Source organism: Pygocentrus nattereri, chromosome 20 (assembly GCF_015220715.1).
Source record: "Pygocentrus nattereri isolate fPygNat1 chromosome 20, fPygNat1.pri, whole genome shotgun sequence".
In the NCBI taxonomy this organism is placed as follows: Eukaryota; Metazoa; Chordata; class Actinopteri; order Characiformes; family Serrasalmidae; genus Pygocentrus; species Pygocentrus nattereri.
Genome location: NC_051230.1, coordinates 34618229 through 34633205, shown reverse-complemented (window position 1 = coordinate 34633205; position 14977 = coordinate 34618229). Strand labels below are relative to the sequence as shown.

Below are 14977 nucleotides of genomic sequence, written 5' to 3'. Positions count from 1 at the left end.
CTTGGCTGACACGCCTTTTCAACATTGCGTGGACATCGGGGGTGGTGCCACTTGATTGGCAGACTGGGGTGGTGGTGCCTCTTTTTAAAAAGGGGGACCGGAGGGTGTGTTCCAACTACAGGGGAATCACACTCCTCAGCCTCCCTGGTAAGGTCTTTGCAAGGGTACTGGAGAAGAGAGTCCGGCTTATAGTCGAACCTCGGATCCATGAGGAGCAGTGCGGGTTCCGCCCTGGTCGTGGAACACTGGACCAACTCTTTACCCTCTCCAGGATTCTCGAGGGTTCATGGGAGTTTGCCCAACCAGTCCACATGTGCTTTGTGGATTTGGAGAAGGCATTCGACTGTGTTCCCCGGGGTATTCTGTGGGAGGTGCTTCGGGAGTACGGGGTACATGGCTCTTTGCTACGAGCCATTCAGGCCCTGTACAAACAAAGCAGGAGCTTGGTTCGCATGGCCGGCAGTAAGTCAGACTTTTTCCCAGTGAGAGTTGGACTCCGTCAGGGCTGCCCTTTGTCACCGATTCTATTCATAATTTTTATGGATAGAATTTCTAGGCGCAGTCAGGGGATGGAGGGTGTCCGGTTTGGTGACCTCAGGGTCACATCGCTGCTGTTCGCAGATGATGTGGTCCTATTGGGGACATCAGGCCGTGAACTTCAGCTTTCACTGGATCGGTTTGCAGCCGAGTGTGAAGCGGCCGGGATGAGGATCAGTACCTCCAAATCCGAGGCCATGGTTCTCACGCGGGAAAGGGTGGAGAGCCCTCTCTGGGTCGGGGATGAGCTCTTGCCTCAAGTGGAGGAGTTTAAGTATCTCGGGGTCTTGTTCACGAGTGATGGTACAAGGGAGCGGGAGATTGACAGGCAGATTGGTGCTGGGTCAGCAGTGATGCGGGCTCTTTACCGGTCTGTTGTGGTAAAGAAAGAGCTGAGCCATAAGGCAAGGCTCTCGATTTACTGGTCGATCTATGTTCCCACCCTCACCTATGGTCATGAGCTTTCGGTAATGACCGAAAGAACGAGATCGCGAATACAAGCGGCTGAAATGAGTTTCCTCCGCAGGGTGGCTGGACTCTCCCTTAGAGATAGGGTGAGAAGTTCGGTCATCCGAGAGGGACTCGGAGTAGAGCCGCTGCTTCTTCACGTCGAGAGGAGCCAGTTGAGGTGGTTCGGGCATCTTGTTAGGATGCCTCCTGGACGCCTCCCTTGGGAGGTGTCACAGGCAAGTCCACCGGGGAGGAGACCCCGGGGAAGACCCAGGACACGCTGGCGTGACTATATCGCCCAGCTGGCCTGGGAGCGCCTCGGAATCCCTCCCAGGGAGCTAGTGGAAGTGGCTGGGGAAAGGGAGGTCTGGGCTTCATTGCTCAGGATGCTGCCCCCGCGACCCGAACCCCGGAGAAGCGGAAGATGATGGATGGATGGATGGATGGATGGATGGATATATATATATATATATATATATATATATATATATATATATATATATACAGTGTACGTTATATATACCACATTATAAACTATAAGAAACCCTGTATTACTCAGCGGTGACTATTATGGCAGATAATTCTGCCCCCGGGTCCAGAGGTAAAGGACACTTTATGAAAATCGAATGAATTAAAAGAGCACAGAATGGATTCTAATGGCTCTGACGCTGTGATTGCATTCCTACAGTGACGTTCACTGTCTGCAGCTCCTCTCTACCTGACCGATGATGATGAGTGATATACTGACTGAGTTTGTGTTTGTGTTCATTCAGAAAACATTCCAGCTCGAAACTCGGACGTGGATTACCGTTTCCTGGAGGCGGCTAAGGCCGGAGATCTGGACACAGTCAAGGTGAGAGAGAGGCTGTGGAGGTGATTAGCTGAAAGTCCCTTTCCAGGCTCGGTTTTCCTTCATGGCTCCTGTGGAAGTTTACAGAAGGCTGTTTAAGAGGGACGTTAAAACGGGTGACCTGTACAGGACAAGCATTGTGTCCTTTCATGAGATGTGATGGTGACTGTTGTCTGGGAATTGAATTCAATCAAATGTGATTAAAACGTTCTTGTGTGTCCTGCAGCAACTGTGTTCTCCTCAGAACGTGAACTGCAGAGATCTAGAAGGCCGCCACTCCACTCCGCTGCACTTCGCTGCGGGGTATAACCGCGTGGCCGTGGTGGAGTATCTGCTACACCACGGAGCTGACGTCCACGCCAAGGATAAGGGGTACGACGATCATTATCCCGAACTTAATCCAGTTAAAATAGTTCAAACGTTGGGCAGCGTGGAAATCAGACCTATAAAAAAGCAACTGCTACACAAAGTATCTCTCACTGTCCTTTAGCCTTAAACCCCAACAGCAGTGAGGCTGAACCGTACGGCCAGAATACGTCTCATGCTGCCGCTCCATGAAGTGCTTTGTTGATCATTGTTATGTGAATATACTGTTGCGCAATTTTATATCTGAATAATAATAATGACAAGATTTAAAAAGTGCATTAGTTTGTACTTTTTGTCTTCATTTGAAAGGACTTTACTTTATGGGTGAAGTTCAGGATAACTGGCCCAAAATTCCTTGTGGAAAAAGTCCGGTTCCATTGACTTCCATTAAAAGTAAAGTAGGTTTTTGCCTGCTCCTGTGAAGCTACCGTTTTGCAGATACAAGGTTTTGTTCCAACAACAGCGATACATCAAAGTATACATATGAAATGTACTACGAATGTACATTAAACATGCATGATAAAATAATAAGCCTCTAGAATAAATGAGCTTTTAACAGCGCCGTCCTGCTGTTCTGTGCTGTTGGGAGTGAATGGCTAGACTTCTTACTCCTTCCATAGAGAGTTATGGACATGCAGCACCACCTGGTGTTGAAGTCTTAATACCAGATTAGGAACATGGCAGTGTCATCATTTTATCAAACATTCCTCAAAATCTCATCAAAACAAGATTTTCCATCTGTTCTGTGCTATAATTAATTGACAGTTTTGTTGTAATGTCTCTCTTTTTCTCTCTCTCTCTCTCTCTCTCTCTCTCTCTCTCTCTCTCTCTCTCTCTCTCTCTGTGTCTCTCTCTCTCTGTCTCTCTCTCTCTCTCTGTGTCTCTCTCTCTCTCTCTCTCTCTCTCTCTCTCTCTCTCTCTCTGTCTCTCTCTCTCTCTCTCTCTGTCTGTCTCTCTGTCTCTCTCTCTCTCTCTCTGTCTCTCTCTCTCTCTCTGTCTCTCTCTCTCTCTCTCTCTCTCTCTGTCTCTCTCTCTCTGTGTCTCTCTCTCTCTCTCTCTCTCTGTGTCTCTCTCTCTCTCTCTCTCTCTCTCTCTCTCTCTCTCTCTCTCTCTGTGTCTCTCTCTCTCTCTCTCTCTCTCTCTCTCTGTCTCTCTTTCTCTCCCTGTCTCTCTCTCTCTCTCTCTCTCTCTCTCTCTCTCTCTCTCTCTCTCTCTCTCTGTCTCTCTCTCTGTCTCTCTCTCTCTCTCTCTCTCTCTCTCTCTCTGTCTCTCTCTCTCTCTGTCTCTCTCTCTCTCTCTCTCAGAGGTTTGGTTCCCCTCCATAACGCCTGTTCTTACGGTCATTATGAAGTTGCTGAGTTGTTGGTCAGACACGGAGCGTCTGTAAACGTAGCTGATCTGTGGAAGTTCACCCCCCTGCACGAGGCAGCAGCGAAGGGCAAATATGAAATCTGTAAACTTCTGCTGAAGGTCAGCGCGGCTGTTTATTGACTAGCATTACATTTTCTGTCTTACAGTCTGTCCGAATGAGCTTTTCAAATGAAACAGTTGAAGCCATATCGCCCCCTACAGTACCTTTAGTGTATTGCCATGCACTAACATGTGTAACTTCACACCCACGACCTGCCTGTGCTAGAGCGGGAGTAAACATTGATACGGAAGCCTGACCGTGCTATATTTATATTGATCAGCACGGCGCGGACCCGTCCAAGAAGAACCGTGATGGGAACATGGCTCTGGACATGGTGAAGGACGGCGACACGGACATTCAGGATCTGCTGCGCGGTGACGCCGCCCTGCTGGACGCAGCGAAGAAGGGCTGCCTCGCTCGGGTGCAGAAGCTGTGCAGCCCGGACAACATCAACTGCAGAGACACGCAGGGCAGGAACTCCACGCCGCTGCACCTCGCAGGTACTGTCCACACACACACACACACACACACGGGTTTGCTTTTACACCTGGTCAGGCCATAATAGATAGATAGATAGAACTTTATTGATATCAAAATAGACATAAAATATCCTGTGTGTATTTTATGCGATTAGCTAAGTTAGAAAAGGTTCTAATACGTTTAAGTATTACATAATAATAATAATAATAATATGTAATATTACACGTGTTGGTTTAGAGAACAGTGTGTTGAGTTCACATGGCCTGATGCAGAACTCGAAAGTGTTTTTCAAGCCCTAAAGTTTTATTTACTTTATGAAATATTTGTAGGATCTTAGGACAAGCAGTATCTTTGAATGTGGGTCCAGACATGTGTAGAAAGCCCTGGCAGGGCTGGGAGATATGGGAAAAATAACATGTGGTAATAGTTAAATATGTTTAAGATGCATGCCACGATATCCTGCTAAAGGGATAGTGCTTCTGTAGCGCCGCATTAAAAACTGCTTTATTCTGCGTTTCACACGCTGTACTGCATTAAATCCAATGAAACAGGACGATCCTTGATCCTTTTTTAATTGAAGGTGCAGTTGGTCAGCGTTCTTTAAGTACCGACGCCTCCACTATGTGCCCACGAATGAATATAGTTTAACACAATAACAGATTTCACAGTAATAAACATTTTTCACAACAGCTATGAAACATTGACACATTGCCCGCCTGTAACTCAGCCGCTGTGACACAAGGAATATCTTCAGGGAAGCCCTGCGCTGCTATTTTACTGAATCACAATATATCTGTCTGTGTGTGTGTTTGTGTGTGTCTGTCTGTCTGTCTGTCTGTCCGTCTGTCTGTGTATATGTGTGTGTGTCCATCTGTCTGTGTATCTGTGTGTGTGTGTCTGTGTGTGTGTGTGTGTGTGTGTGTGTGTGCGCGCGCACTAGCTGGCTACAATAACCTGGAGGTGGCGGAGTACCTCCTGGAGCACGGAGCAGATGTGAACGCGCAGGATAAAGGAGGACTGATCCCGCTGCACAACGCTGCCTCCTATGGGGTGAGAGCTGCCAGCACAGTGAAGTCATCATTACAGTCACATTCTTCTCAAACTCGGAGAGTAACACTTCACTGACTCTCTCTCTCTCTCTCTCTCTGTCTCTCTCTCTCCTCTCCTCTCCTCTCCTCTCTCTCTCTCTCTCTCTCTCTCTCTCTCTCTCTCTTTCTGTCTCTCTCTCTCTTTGTGTCTCTCTCTCTCTCTGTCTCTCTGTCTCTGTCTCTCTCTCTCTCTCTGTCTCTCTCTCTCTCTTTCTTTCTCTCTCTCTCTCTCTCTCTCTCTCTCTCTCTCTCTCTCTCTGTCTCTCTCTCTGTCTCTCTCTCTCTCTCTCTCTCTCTCTCTCTCTCTGTCTCTCTCTGTCTCTCTCTCTCTCTCTCTCTCTCTCTCTCTCTCTCTGTCTCTCTCTGTCTGTCTCTCTCTCTCTCTCTGTCTCTCTCTCTCTCTCTCTCTCTCTCTCTCTCTCTCTGTCTCTCTCTGTCTGTCTCTCTCTCTCTCTCTCTCTCTCTCTCTCTCTCTCTCTCTCTCTCTCTCTCTCTCTCTCTCTATAGCATGTGGACATAGCAGCTCTGTTGATAAAGTACAACACGTGTGTGAACGCGACGGATAAGTGGGCGTTCACGCCGCTGCACGAAGCCGCTCAGAAAGGCCGGACGCAGTTATGCGCACTGCTGCTGGCACACGGCGCCGACCCAACCATGAAGAACCAAGAAGGCCAGACTGCACTCGACTTAGCCACGGTACGGTACCGTCGCTGTACTAACACTAACACTGGAAAACTACTTACTAATTCTGTGATAACTGGTACTTAGCTGTGATGTACACTACTGTGTTTGTGCTATACTGTACTATAGTTCTATGTCACAGTACTGTACTGTAGTTCTATGTCACTGTACTGTACTGTACTATAGTACTACATCACAGCGCTAGACTGTACTATAGTTCTATGTCACTGTACTGTACTATAGTACTACATCACAGCGCTAGACTGTACTATAGTTCTATGTCACTGTACTGTACTATAGTACTACATCACAGCGTTAGACTGTACTATAGTTCTATGTCACAGTACTGTACTATAGTACTACATCACAGCGTTAGACTGTACTATAGTTCTATGTCACAGTACTGTACTATAGTACTACATCACAGCGTTAGACTGTACTATAGTTCTATGTCACTGTACTGTACTATAGTACTACATCACAGCGCTAGACTGTACTATAGTACTACATCACAGCGCTATACTGTACTATAGTTCTATGTCACAGTACTGTACTATAGTACTACATCACAGCGTTAGACTGTACTATAGTACTACATCACAGCGCTATACTGTACTATAGTTCTATGTCACAGTACTGTACTGTAGTTCTATGTCACTGTACTATAGTACATGTCATGCTAACTCTGAGCCCTGGTAAACTACTGTACTAATGCTGTGTTAATGCTTTGTGAATAATGAACATAACGCCATGTTATGTATTATCGGCTCATATAAGACGGTAATGTACAGTATGTATATGAAGTATATGCACAGTCTTTATTGGCTGAACACATTTTGAGCTGTAAATGGTGATTTCTGTGGGCCTGAGGAGCTTTATGGTCATTAAACATGTCATACCCCACCCCCCCTGCACCCCCTGCCAGGCTGATGATATCCGTGCGCTGCTGATGGACGCCATGCCACCGAATGCTCTGCCCAGCTGTTTTAAGCCTCAGGCCACAGTTCTGAGTGCCACTTTGATCTCACCTGCCTCCACGCCATCCTGCCTCTCCGCTGCCTCAAGCATCGATAACCTGGCGGGGCCTCTGAGCGACGGGGCCAGCGCCGGGGCCAGCGGGGGAGCTACAGGCCCTGCAGACGGAGCGTCTGGGACAGAGAGGAAAGAGGGAGAGGGTGAGGAAGAGTGATCTGAGAGTTAAAGCGATAGTCCAGTGAAACCTCTGATTCACCCCAAGTGTAGTGGATCAGCGGCTTTCCATTTTGCTCAGCTATCGCTTTAACATCGAGACCCGAGTTCCACACACTGCACCTGCACAGTTGTTATTGTTTAGTGCTGTGAACGTCTGTGTGCTAATGCTGATGATTCCCCTGCAGTAACGATGTTGGATATGAACATCAGTCAGTTCCTGAAGAGTCTGGGTCTGGAGCACCTCCGAGACGTCTTCGAGCGTGAGCAGGTGAGGCTTCGCAGTGTGATTTAGTTTATTAGTGAGGAGCAGTCACGTTCAGAACAAATGAGGGTTTAAAAGTTTCACTAATAATTTAGAATTATTCAAATAATTTACTCACAAAACACATCGTAGTTCTTATGACCTGGAACACAGTTTGTTCCAGAATGTTCCGCTAGTGTTCTAGAGCTGTGCTCTTAAGTCCTTCACACACTAATAGTGTGATTTGTTTGGCTCTCCCTCTCTGTAGATCACTCTGGACGTGTTGGCTGATATGGGACATGAGGAGTTAAAGGAAATCGGGATAAACGCTTATGGACACCGACACAAACTCATCAAAGGCATCGAGAGGCTGTTGGGGGGGCAGCAGGGTGAGTCCCAGCCTGGTGTGTGGGCACTTGGTGATGTAATAGTGTTTGGTGAATTTGTCCTGAGTAATTTTGGTTTTAGTAACAGTGTAAAACCAAAGCAACAGTCTAGCAACACCTTAGAATTCACGTGGGTTACCATAGCAACAGCCTTGCAATGCATTAGCAACCACCTGGGATATAACAGTAGCGGCTTTGCAGCACCTTTGCAACCGTTTGGGAAACCATATCAATGGCTTAGCAGTGCCTGTGATTCTGTGATGATATTTTATAGGTGTTCTCTGGCTTCTTTAATCATCCTCCACCCTTCCTTATTTTACACCCCTTAGTTACTCTCATACTGTTTATGCATTTAACCCTAATAAAGTTCTTTTCGGATGCAGCGTCCTTATAGCAGCGGATTATAACTGTCCAGCTTTGTGCGACGTTTGTGTTCCAGGTGCGAACCCATACCTGGCCTTCCACTGCACCGCTCAGGGCACCGTCCTCATCGACCTGCCGCCTGACGACAAGGAGTTCCAGTCCGTCGAAGAGGAGGTAAATAAACAAAACATTTTATTGAGAGGTTTTTGACGTAATGTGAAGTCATTCAGTGGCGTGAAATATTTCAATGCTGTGTTTGTTGCAGATGCAGAGTACGATCCGTGAGCACAGAGACGGCGGTAATGCAGGAGGGGTCTTCAGCAGATACAACGTCATCAAGGTGAAGACCACTTCGACCGTATCAGAATAAGGGCCTGACCAGTATATGGTGCTAATGTTATCAGTGTAAGCTGAGAATTGTGTGGATCTCTACCGGACTCGATATATACATGGACTGAAGTACCTTAGCATAGCTAAAACAGGACTAGCATTTGTCTGATTTGTCCCCCAGTTGTATAAATTGGGTTTTTCAATTGTTGCTTTAACATTTTAAAGTAGAATTGGTGGTGCTCGCTGTCTCAGAGGAAGGTTATTTTGTTTAATATGACCTCTGGGGGTACCACATATGAACTGTGTTCCTAAATTTGTATATTTGAAGGTGCAGGACATGGGGAGCATGTCAGTATGAATAGAGAAGTATGTTGTATTTTTTGGGCTGATTTGTGATGGTGTTGAATGTGTTTGTGCAGATCCAGAAGGTGGTGAATAAGAAGTTACGAGAGCGATACACTCACCGGCAGAAGGAGATCGCTGACGAGAACCACAATCATCACAACGAGCGCATGCTTTTCCATGGTAAAACCCTAAACCACAGCCTCTTTACTCGCACTCAGCTTCTCCGAAAAGTCCGCCTCGGGCTCTGCTGTTCCACCAACAGCCGTCTGTCTCACATTCTTCTGTTCTCCAAAAGCAGTCTCAGATTCTACTGTTCCCCCAAAGGCGTTCTGTCTCAGACTCTACTATTCCACCAAAAGCAGTCTGTCTCAGACTCTACTATTCCACCAAAAGCAGTCTGTCTCAGACTCTACTATTCCACCAAAAGCAGTCTGTCTCAGACTCTACTATTTCTCCAAAAGCAGTCTGTCTCAGATTCTACTGTTCTCCAAAAGCGGTCTGTCTCAGATTCTACTGTTCTCCAAAAGCGGTCTGTCTCACATTCTACTATTCCACCTAAAGCCATCTGTCTCACATTCTTCTATTCCACCAAAAGCAGTCTGTCTCAGACTCTACTATTTCTCCAAAAGCAGTCTGTCTCAGACTCTACTATTTCTCCAAAAGCAGTCTGTCTCAGATTCTACTGTTCTCCAAAAGCGGTCTGTCTCAGATTTTACTGTTCTCCAAAAGCGGTCTGTCTCAGACTCTACTATTCCACCAAAAGCGGTCTGTCTCAGACTCTACTATTCCACCAAAAGCAGTCTCGTTCAGATTCTACTATTTCACCAAAAATGGTCTGTCTCAGACTCTACTATTCCACCAAAAGTGGTCTGTCTCAGACTCTACTATTCCACCAAAAGTGGTCTGTCTCAGACTCTACTATTCCACCAAAAGTGGTCTGTCTCAGACTCTACTATTCCACCAAAAGCGGTCTGTCTCAGACTCTACTATTCCACCAAAAGCAGTCTCTCTCAGACTCTACTATTCCACCAAAAGCAGTCTGTCTCAGACTCTATTTCTCCAAAAGCAGTCTGTCTCAGACTCTACTGTTCTCCAAAAGCAGTCTGTCTCAGATTCTGGTCTTCCACCAAAAGCAGTCTGTCTCAGATTCTACTGTTCTCCAAAAGCGGTCTGTCTCAGACTCCGCTGTTCCACCAAAAGCAGTCTGTCTCAGACTCTACTATTTCTCCAAAAGCAGTCTGTCTCAGACTCTACTGTTCTCCAAAAGTGGTCTGTCTCAGACTCCGCTGTTCCACCAAAAGCAGTCTGTCTCAGACTCTACTATTTCTCCAAAAGCAGTCTGTCTCAGACTCTACTGTTCTCCAAAAGTGGTCTGTCTCAGACTCCGCTGTTCCACCAAAAGCAGTCTGTCTCAGACTCTACTATTCCACCAAAAGCAGTCTGTCTCAGACTCTACTATTTCTCCAAAAGCAGTCTGTCTCAGATTCTACTGTTCTCCAAAAGCGGTCTGTCTCACATTCTACTATTCCACCTAAAGCCATCTGTCTCACATTCTTCTATTCCACCAAAAGCAGTCTGTCTCAGACTCTACTATTCCACCAAAAGCGGTCTGTCTCAGACTCTACTATTCCACCAAAAGCAGTCTGTCTCAGACTCTACTGTTCTCCAAAAGCAGTCTGTCTCAGATTCTGGTCTTCCACCAAAAGCAGTCTGTCTCAGATTCTACTGTTCTCCAAAAGCGGTCTGTCTCAGACTCCGCTGTTCCACCAAAAGCAGTCTGTCTCAGACTCTACTATTTCTCCAAAAGCAGTCTGTCTCAGACTCTACTGTTCTCCAAAAGTGGTCTGTCTCAGACTCCGCTGTTCCACCAAAAGCAGTCTGTCTCAGACTCTACTATTTCTCCAAAAGCAGTCTGTCTCAGACTCTACTGTTCTCCAAAAGTGGTCTGTCTCAGACTCCGCTGTTCCACCAAAAGCAGTCTGTCTCAGACTCTACTATTCCACCAAAAGCAGTCTGTCTCAGACTCTACTATTTCTCCAAAAGCAGTCTGTCTCAGATTCTACTGTTCTCCAAAAGCGGTCTGTCTCACATTCTACTATTCCACCTAAAGCCATCTGTCTCACATTCTTCTATTCCACCAAAAGCAGTCTGTCTCAGACTCTACTATTTCTCCAAAAGCAGTCTGTCTCAGACTCTACTATTTCTCCAAAAGCAGTCTGTCTCAGATTCTACTGTTCTCCAAAAGCGGTCTGTCTCAGACTCTACTGTTCTCCAAAAGTGGTCTGTCTCAGACTCCGCTGTTCCACCAAAAGCGGTCTGTCTCAGACTACACTGTTCTCCAAAACAGCAGAAAAGATCTCTTGTAGGACACAGTGATTCTCCATCGTTGTCTAGCAGTGTGCCTGTTAACTCTTTTGTTTTTATTTTGTTTGTTTTAAGGTTCACCCTTTATAAACGCCATCATCCATAAAGGCTTTGACGAGCGGCATGCCTACATTGGAGGCATGTTTGGAGCAGGGATCTACTTTGCTGAAAACTCGTCCAAGAGTAACCAGTACGTTTACGGCATCGGAGGAGGAACCGGCTGCCCTACACACAAAGACCGCTCCTGCTACCTGTGCCACAGGTAAGACAACAAAAAAATATTAGTATGACCATGATTAGGTGTGTTTAAATGTAGAAAGTGAGGTGTATGTGTGTTTGTGTAAGAGCGGCCTTCACTAATATATATGTGTTATTGTGGTTGCAGGCAGATGCTGTTCTGCAGGGTAACTCTAGGAAAGTCCTTCCTTCAGTTCAGTGCTATGAAGATGGCTCATGCTCCTCCAGGTCATCACTCTGTTATCGGGAGGCCCAGTGTCAATGGTCTTGCGTATGCAGAGTACGTCATCTACAGGGGAGAGCAGGTACAACGTACACCTGAGGAAACGCGTTACACACTCACAACTGCAGAGTTCATTAATAAGTATGCCGAGAAAAGAAACCATTGTGTTTCAAAGAACAAGTAAGTCTCAATTCTTGGCACTCCAGACATGCAGGACAGGCAAGTCCCGAGTCCGAGGCAAGACAGGCAGGTCCCAAGCCTAGTCCAAGGCAAGACAGTCAAGTCACATGCCTAGTTCAGGGCAGATCAGGCAAGTCCCAAGTCTAGTCCAAGCAAAGACAGGAAAGTCCCAAGCCTAGTACAGGACAAGACGGGCAAGTCCCAAGGCAAAGACATATGTCCCATGTCTATTCCCAAGAATAGTGCAAGGCAAAGCAGTCCAAGCCAAAACAGGCTAGTCCCAAGTCTTGTCCAAAGCTAGACAGGCAAGTCCCAATGCAAGATAATCGAGTCCCATGCCTAGTCCAAGACAAGACAGGCAAGTCCCAAGTCTCGTCCCAGGGCAAAGTCGGTATGTCCCAAGTCTAGTCCTAAGAATAATCCAAGGCAAGACAGTCCAAGCCAAAAACTAGAAAGTCCCAAGTCTAGTCCAGTCAAGACAAGCAAGTCCCAATGCAAGATACGCAAATCCCAAACCTAGACCAAGGAAAGCCAGGCAAGTCCCAGACCTACGGTATGATGAACAAGTCTAAATCTGGTCCTGTAAATAGTCCAAGGCAAGACTGTCCAAGCCAAAACAAGCTAGTCCCAAGTCTTGTCCAAAGCAAGACAGGAAAGTCCCAGAACAAACCCTTTAAATGAAAAATGACTGCTAAAAAGACAGTTGACCACACAGAACGTTAGTCTTTTTTACACTTCTGTACTGCATCTTGTCAGAGGGGACATTAATTCATGCAGTGAATTGTTTTTGTTTTTCAGGCTTATCCAGAGTATCTAATCACCTATCAGATTGCAAAACCGGAAAGCACCCCCCAAACTGCCACAGGAGCAGAACAGAAATCATAGTGTCCCTCGCTCTCTCGCTCTCTTTCCCTCTGTCTCTTTCCTCCTTCCTTGCCTCACTCTGGCCCTTATTCCTTCTCTTTCACACATTTTCCCCCTGTCTCACCCTGTCTCACTAAAACATTCTTGTGAATATTGCACAAAAAGAAATGTGAACTGTACTATTGACTGTTGTCTTACTCATGGGCTTGCCATGTATGCATTATGAATTTGCACTTTTAAAGTGAGTTATTTAAGTTATTTGAGAAGCAGTTGGATTGTGAAGTGTATTGTACAGGCAGTGGAAAAGAATCATGTACAACACGTTGTGATTAACCAAGCTATTTGAGTTGTATTTTAAGGAAAGTCTTTTTTCTTTCTTTCTTTCGATCGTTCATTTCTTTTAAATAAACCCGGTCAGAGCATAAACTTTGTTCAAATCCACAATTTATTTATTCACTGTTTTAAAACGCGTTTATTAACATGTGGAATTAAACATTTGGTGTATATTTACTGGCTTCTGTAACGGTATTGTTTTTGTTCCATTTAAAAAAAAAAAAAATTTGATTAACCAATTTAGTGACGTGTGGTTTGTTATTACAAAACAAGGAAAGCATTAACAGCGAATGTTTGTTTTTAAGGGACAATTTAAGGTCCGTTTTGTACCTAACAGTGTGATGGTATATTATAAACGTTCATGAATCCATAATGATGTCACAACCAGGAGCTCATTTACATCACTTACAGCAGCTGTAAGGATCTAGAAATGACTTGCAGCTTAACCTTCAAGGAGGTGTGAACAGAGATTCAGATGGTCAGACGTCTTTACAGTGGTGGTGATGGGAACCAGGCGTCGCCATGATGACAACACGGATATAGACACTTTATTTACCATCCAGAACCTCCAGAGAACCTACATGAGGCTTCTGAGTTTATATGGAATGTTGATGATGGAAAACAGTGGAAAATCTGGAATAATGAGTTTTCTTTGGGGACTATTTTGCCGCACAGCGCCCTGCATGTCTCCCTCCACCATGAATGGAGTTGAAGTTCTCTAAACTCTCATAAAACAGCGTCTCAGTCATCAGGCAGTGAATTCAGAACCAGTTCATGTAGGAACTTTCTGTGAGGAGCTTTTAGAGGGGGACGTCTGGTTCCCATCACCACCACTGTGAGGAGCTTTTAGAGGGAGACGTCTGGTTCCCATCACCACCACTGTGAGGAGCTTTTAGAGGGGGACGTCTGGTTCCCATCACCTCCACTGTGAGGAGCTTTTAGAGGGGGACGTCTGGTTCCCATCACCACCACTGTGAGGAGCTTTTAGAGGGGGACGTCTGGTTCCCATCACCACCACTGTGAGGAGCTTTTAGAGGGGGACGTCTGGTTCCCATCACCACCACTGTGAGGAGCTTTTAGAGGGGGACGTCTGGTTCCCATCACCACCACTGTGAGGAGCTTTTAGAGGGGGACGTCTGGTTCCCATCACCACCACTGTGAGGAGCTTTTAGAGGGGGACGTCTGGTTCCCATCACCTCCACTGTGAGGAGCTTTTAGAGGGGGACGTCTGGTTCCTATCACCACCACTGTGAGCAGTTTCTCTAGAAGTGTTTCACACCAAACCGCTCTGAATACAAATACTCACAGGAGCGCAGAGGCTGATGGACAGGAGGCCCAGAAGCAGAATTACTGTCCTCGTCACTGACCTTTGACCTACAAAAGGGTCTAAATTCACCCACTGACCCACATTACCCAGATAACAGACTTAGCTTGCTTTATTTTATGAAGGCGTAATCCCTCTCATTATAAAACACACAGTAGCTGAGTGACTCCTGAGGTCCTCCTGCAGAGCTCAGCCCTGTTACAAACACCAGTTTAGCAGAATCACACCAGCACTGATCAGCGTTTGAAGCCGCACTATGGAAGATTAATGCCATTAAAGCTGAAAGCAGTGGCGTTGCTGAGTGAGGAGAATATAAACAGGCTGAAATACGGTGCGCGTGTTCTGCTGGGGGTCACCTGTAGCGGCGTCGAGTTCGTCACACCACGCCGTAGGTCTTTACGTATTAACGTTACACGCAGACTCAAAAAGAAGGTCCAGCTCGGCGTTTCGGCCTCAAACGATCTCAGAATCAACATCATGCTGATGAAGATGTGATGACAGTAGTAGATACTTCACTCACATCCTCAGAAACGCTGCTTCACCCAGTTTAGACTGAGCTTCATCACAGGCTCCTGCAGTTCCACACGTCCACCAGAGAGGGCTCCAAATCCCCAAAACTTACACAGTGCAGCTTTACAGTTATAGTAAGAGGACGATCGTAGTAACATGAACGTGGTTCAGCTGCAGATCACTTCTCTGGCCCAGTATTGCCTACAGCCGATGACCCCCCTGC

The 14977-nt window shown here is 46.3% G+C and overlaps 1 protein-coding gene across 2 annotated transcripts in view; it reads left to right on the top strand.

Annotated features, from left to right (window-relative positions):
* Positions 1-13097, top strand: part of tnksb (tankyrase, TRF1-interacting ankyrin-related ADP-ribose polymerase b) — a 30149-nt gene extending 17052 nt beyond the window's left edge. For both annotated transcript variants that reach the window (XM_037531784.1, XM_037531783.1), the window contains 15 exons: positions 1761-1840; positions 2064-2209; positions 3508-3673; positions 3895-4114; positions 5035-5144; positions 5690-5878; positions 6789-7038; positions 7240-7322; positions 7564-7684; positions 8121-8218; positions 8310-8384; positions 8794-8899; positions 11159-11345; positions 11469-11625; positions 12522-13097. In XM_037531784.1, coding sequence (XP_037387681.1) covers positions 1761-1840; positions 2064-2209; positions 3508-3673; positions 3895-4114; positions 5035-5144; positions 5690-5878; positions 6789-7038; positions 7240-7322; positions 7564-7684; positions 8121-8218; positions 8310-8384; positions 8794-8899; positions 11159-11345; positions 11469-11625; positions 12522-12608 — 2075 coding nt within the window. In that variant the 3' untranslated portion in view covers positions 12609-13097. The remainder of the gene's footprint in view (positions 1-1760; positions 1841-2063; positions 2210-3507; positions 3674-3894; positions 4115-5034; positions 5145-5689; positions 5879-6788; positions 7039-7239; positions 7323-7563; positions 7685-8120; positions 8219-8309; positions 8385-8793; positions 8900-11158; positions 11346-11468; positions 11626-12521) is intronic.
* The last annotated feature ends 1880 nt before the right edge of the window (positions 13098-14977 follow it).